General features: G+C 28.2%; 1 protein-coding gene across 1 annotated transcript; it reads left to right on the top strand.

The window, feature by feature from the left end:
- The first annotated feature begins 307 nt into the window (after positions 1-307).
- Positions 308-1,890, top strand: LOC120074622. The gene is made up of 3 exons (XM_039027799.1): positions 308-544; positions 773-829; positions 1,671-1,890. Exons 1-3 carry the CDS (start codon positions 386-388, stop codon positions 1,833-1,835), a joined length of 381 nt encoding a protein of 126 aa, XP_038883727.1. The 5' UTR covers positions 308-385; the 3' UTR covers positions 1,836-1,890.
- Positions 1,891-5,849: the final 3,959 nt, after the last annotated feature.

Here is a 5,849-nt window from a genome sequence, read left to right as displayed (position 1 = left end):
AGTTGGAAAGAAATATTTCAATGAGATTCAAATAATTAATTCAAGTGAATTAGATTCACAAAAATTAATTAATAAATAGAGAGATGTTACACGTAGACATACGATATTATGATAATTAAATACATATATGTTAAATTGGATTTAATGTATAAATATTTATTTAATTAATGTGTTAATTAATTAAATAAGTGTTATTTAATTAATTGTGCACAAGGAAAAATTGGAAAAAGACTTGGAGAAGGGGGTTGACCCTTCTCTATATAAAGTCTTCCTTATGGCCCTTTTGGAGAAAACATTTATTGTGCAATTTTTTTCCTAAACCATAAAAAGAAATTCTCTCTACTCTCCCAAAGGTTTTTGCTCCTCACCCTCTTCCAATAGTTAGATGTCACCTATCATTCTATTGGAATTCTTGAGAATAACAAGGTTATTCTCGTGGTCGTGTTCAAGATTGTTCAAGGAGACATTCGTGTTCAAGATCGTTGTAGGAGTCGTTCGTTGGAATATCAAGAGGATCATTTTAGAAGCTTGGGAATCTATAAAGGTGAGAATGGTTCTTTCCTTTCTCTAAAGCATGCTATTTCACATGTTTATTCTACACATATTCTGTTTTAGTACACTGATTTTGTTTATGTAAAAATTAATTTGCGGGATGCAAGGTGTTCACATGCTTCCACTCGGGATTCGAATCCCATCGGGAGACCTTTGAATAAATTGTTTAATTGGAGTTAGACCCAAAAGATTAATTTAAATATTGGATTTATTATTTTAGGTGTTGCTTGGAAAGGAGAAGATAAGCTTGCTTGGGTTTTTTGGATTTAATTTTGAGGTAAGTATTCTTACTACTGGAACCGCCTTCATATCGAGCATTAGGTTTAAGGATAATTTTGTTGGTTATGAGATTTTATGAACTGACTAGAAAGGATATATAAGCACGTGATAGATATGTTCGAAATACGCTATAAGTATGAGCATGAATTTGAGTTTATGAGATATATTGAAAGGATAGTTGAGTATGGGCCTATATTAAGAAAGTTATTCTACATATTGCTGAAGCTGCCTTTGTGCTAGGCAAAATAAATTTAAACTATTATTCTTGGTTTTGTCCAATAGTTTCAGAAAAGATATATCTTTATTGTTGAAACTGAAAGGAATAATTTAGTTATGCATGCTATGAGTTTATGAAATATTATGCTATGAATTCATGAATTTATGTTATGTTATGATTTCATGATAGGGGACCATTTTATTGCATGTTTCTTGAAAGACCAAATTAATGACAATTGCCCTCCTACCAGTAGCTATGTACACCTAGATTTAGTTATGTGCGCCTTCAGGTTCACCAGATTATGTGCGCCTTTGAGTCCACTAGTTTATGTACGCCTTCAAATCCACTAGATACGTATGCTTTTGGGTCCACTAGTTTATGTGCACCTTCGGGTCCACTAGTTATGTGTTCTTTCGGGTTTACCAACCAATATGAGTACATCTCACCTACGGTAGGGCGGGTTAAATTGTTCACTCAGTTGACAATCCATGTACAACTTTAGCACTTCAAATTAGGTCCCATCAACTCAGGATGTTCAGTTCATAAATGCTTGGCTTGACCCCGATAGTAGGGTTACTTACTGAGTATTTTATACTCATTCTTTCTCATGTTTATTTTTCAGATAAGGGTAAGAACTTGCCGACGAATGACAAGCGGAGTTCGTGATCGAGCCACTGGGATCAGTCAATGCTTTCGCTCATGCTTTCAGGATTTATATTTTTTAAAATTTCTAGTCTTGATGTTTGAACTTGAAGTTTTGGTATTTGTGCTTTTAAACTTTTTATGAGAATTTTCTAGTTTTGATTTATGGTTTTAAGGGTACCCTGTTAAATGACTTTTCAGTTATTTACTTTTAATAAAGTTATTTATTTCATAGTATTTAGTTGGTTTTTACCAAATCAAGAAAAGGTGTCGATTTGAAATGCATGCATACATGTAGTAACGGTCTAATATAGGTCCTAGAGAGTTGGGTTATTACAATATATTATATATATAATATTTATTAAAAAAAAAACTACTCTTCTTGGTAAGTGACTTATCAAGAAGTTTAATTTTCCGGTAAGTTCACTGACTTACCGGAAAATTGGACTGTGGGTTTTTTATTTTTATTATTTATAATATAAATAAAATATTAAAAAACTTTACATTTCCTTCCTAGTAAGTATTTCTGAAATTAAATAATTAAACTTAAGCTAGACCAATTCCACCTTAAAAAAAAAAAAAATTAACGAATTTCAATTCCCGGACGTTTTAATTTAATTCTTTTTTGACCAATTTCAATTCCAACTTTTTCCAGCAAGTCTATGTTAGTTATTTTAAATTGAAATTAGGAAATTTTTCTAAGAGGATGTATTTTTTTAAGAACAAATACACAAATTTTCTGTAAGAATTGAAATTTATGGAATTTCCTCAAAATTTTAATTCATAAAAATAATTCACGTAAGAACTTTTTTTAACAAAAAAAAAATATATTAATCCTTATAAGAAATTCTAACGGAAATTTTTTTTGTAAGATCTAAAATTCAAGTGTAAGCTAAAATGGAAAACATTCCAATAAAGGTCAAAATGGTATTTTTACCATGTGAATCTTCCGTTTAAAATAAAAATAAAAAAAAAAAAGAAAGAAAGAAAAGAAAAGAAAGAAAGAAAGAAAGAAAGAAAGAAAGAAAGAAAGAAAGAAGGAAGTTAGAAAAAGTTAATTTTTTTTTTTTTTTAAGTTGAAAAGTTTTGTAGGTGGAAAACGGCAATTTCCCTTGAAAATACAGTTAAATTAAAACGTCCTGAATTTGTGTTCTTAAAAATCAACTGGACCTAAACTTCCAACTTAATGAGTCAAACGCCCCCATGAGGGAACAATCAACAGACAACCCTTAACACATTTAATATTCTCTGATATTGCTTTGTCTTGTATCTCAAGATAGCTACTCTTCACTTTACTTCCTTTCCACTCCTTTGATTCTTGCTTTACAAAATTCAACATTATCATATATTTTCTTCTCTTTGAAACAACTTCTAAAGTAGGTTATGGTGGTCCACCTCATGTTTGAGGCTACATTTATAATAATTAGTATTTTCGACTATTATGACCTACAATTAACTACAATATTACTATTTCAAATTCTTATTTTGTTACAATATCTACCATTCTTTACTTATCCTCTCTTTTTTCTTTTTTCACACGTATGAAAGTTAAATTTATAGTTTCTTCAATTTGAATGAGTTATATTCGATTTTTGTCAAGTAACAACTCAATTGAGTTAAATTTAAAAGATATTTCAATTTTTGTATTTATTTGATTTCATCTTGCATTTTGGAGAGTTACTAAGTTGCTAGTCTAAAAAATAGCAATTTGCTTCTTAATTTGTAGCATCCCATCCCAAAATTGAAGAGTTAGTTATCTCCTTTCTTTCTCTCTTTTGTTCATGAGTTGAAAGTAAGTATCTAAGAGTTCTGCAAATATTAGATTTAGTCATTGTATCTTACTGAGACAATCGATGTAATCTATTTGTAGCCTGTGCACAATGAATAATTGTCTTCAAGACAATACTTATCAGAAATGTGTCTTGACTATATTTTGAATCTCCAAAAATTTTGAGATTTTTTCAAGTATTTGATTATTTCTATATATCTAAGCCTTGTTATATCATCTAATGTATATTTAAGTTTGAATATTATACATTTAGTATATCGTTTTTAGTTGAGATGTAATTAATTTACTAGTGTATTAAGATGTTATATATTCAACAAAAGTCACTTGTAATTTTGCCCCTACAATTAGCACGTGTTACATGCAATGGGTCAGCCGTCAAAATGGAAAAATTGAAATTACCAAAGAACTTGGGACTGACAAAGCATGGGCAAACTTCTATGGTTTGGAGAACAAGCCACATTTATTTCCATTTTTGAAACATGTTTTAAAATTCAACACCACCAGTCTCATTTTTATTTCCTTTTTCTAACGAAAACATAGATGGTCGCACTTTTCTTTTTCTTTTTCTTTGTTTCTTTTAATGATTTTATTCTTCAATTTTACCGTTACTTCTCAAAGTAGTCCAGTCTATTTTCAACATTTTAAAAGCTTATCCTTTGTGTTTTAATTAAAAAAGAAATGTATGGTTAGTCTTCATTTTTCTAGAAAAATGTTGGGTAAAAGAAATAGTTTTTGACTTGCATATTTAAATGCGAATGTTTAGTTAATACACTTACATTAATTTGTCCACGTATTTCTTAAAACAGTGGGTTGTCTATTAACATTAATTATGAAGTGGACAATACATTTTTAATATTTGTTTTCAAAAATAAAGTGTAATTTGTATTATTATATATCAATAAATCATCATAATGATGTACAGACTGCATTAAATCAAACTTTTATGTTAGTGACCAATATAAAAAATTTTAAAAGTTAATGTACCTCTGCCTTACTCCCCAGTCTATACGATATTTTTTACAATAGTTTTTAGAATTCTTCACAACTTTAATAATAATTATTTCGATTCGCTGCTTTGATTTTTTTTAGGATTTATTTTATAACCATTTTGTTCTTTATTTTTTATTTTTGAAAATTAAATCTATTTTCTTCTCATTTTTTACAATGATGTGTATCTTTCTTCGATATAATGCTTGAATTCTTAGTCAAATTTCACAAACAAAAACAATTTTTCAAAAGCTATTTTTTTTGTTTTAAAAAATTGGGTTGGTTTTTTAAATCATCGGTAAAAGGTAGAGATAGAAATAGTATCTATAGGTTTAATTTTCAAAAACAAAAACAATCAAATAATACTTTAATTTTTGGTTCTTGATTTTTTTTTTTCTTTAATCATCATAATTCCATATTTTCTAGGTAAAGATATGAATTTTTATCTAAATTTAAGAAACAAAACAAAAATTAAAAAACTAACAAACAAAGATACAGATATCCAAATGATTACTAAAAAGAGTCATTCATCTTTTCAATTTTATTTTTTTGTTGCTTTAGAAAGTGATGCTTAATGCTCGTATCTACTACTACGAAGCAAATAAACTTTAACTAAAGAGATCTATGATATATATAATAATTATATCTCTGGTATGAGATTTTTTTAAACTTGTATAACTTCGATAATTATTTCACTTTTTGTTTTTTATTTTTAAAAATTAAACCTATTTCTTCATCATTTCTTATATCAGTTTGCATAGTTTTAGGATAATTGTTGAATTCTTAGTCAAATTTTACTAATAAAAATAATTTTAAAAAAGTTACTTTTTTTAGTTTTCAAAATTTCGCTAGATTTTTTAAACAGTTGGTAAAAAAATAGATAAAAAAGTAAGAAATTTAGAGATGAAAATAATATCTATAGACTTAATTTTAAAAACAAAAATTAAAAAAACAAAATAGTTACCAAACAGGGTCTAAATTAAATGCATTAAAATTCCTTTTATTTTCTTTTCTTTTTTAATAAAAAAACCAATTTCATAGAAGATAATAAATATCATCAATTACTATTACATGATATAATATAATGATACTATTGTTGGCACAGGAAACTCAGACACGCTCGTCATCGTAATTGCAAGCTAGCTTCTTTGATATGGTCTCATACTTCGAGTTGACTTATGTGAGAGTTACTCACACCGATATAGTATTGCGCTAACCACACTCCGAGACGTAAATTAGTACATAAAGTGTATAGTTCACCTTGGATAATCAACTCTAGTGACAACTACCTCTAACAACCAACACTAACATTCACTAAAGGACCAAGTTCAATGAAAGCCACCTCTAACGAGACCCTTAACAATAACCCTATTTTTTGTGAAC

The sequence above is a fragment of the Benincasa hispida genome, chromosome 3, assembly GCF_009727055.1.
Source record: "Benincasa hispida cultivar B227 chromosome 3, ASM972705v1, whole genome shotgun sequence".
NCBI lineage: Eukaryota > Viridiplantae > Streptophyta > Magnoliopsida > Cucurbitales > Cucurbitaceae > Benincasa > Benincasa hispida.
The sequence above is the reverse complement of the archived record's forward strand: the minus strand, read 5'-3'. Positions and strand labels throughout refer to the sequence as shown.

Bases quoted from the DNA above. Each gene is read 5' to 3' on its own strand.
- LOC120074622 (XM_039027799.1), top strand. From the start codon at position 386: ATGTCACCTATCATTCTATTGGAATTCTTGAGAATAACAAGGTTATTC. The intron at 545-772 runs GTGAGAATGGTT...TTATTATTTTAG, and splicing joins AAGCTTGGGAATCTATAAAG to GTGTTGCTTGGAAAGGAGAA. The intron at 830-1,670 runs GTAAGTATTCTT...TTTATTTTTCAG, and splicing joins TTTTTGGATTTAATTTTGAG to ATAAGGGTAAGAACTTGCCG.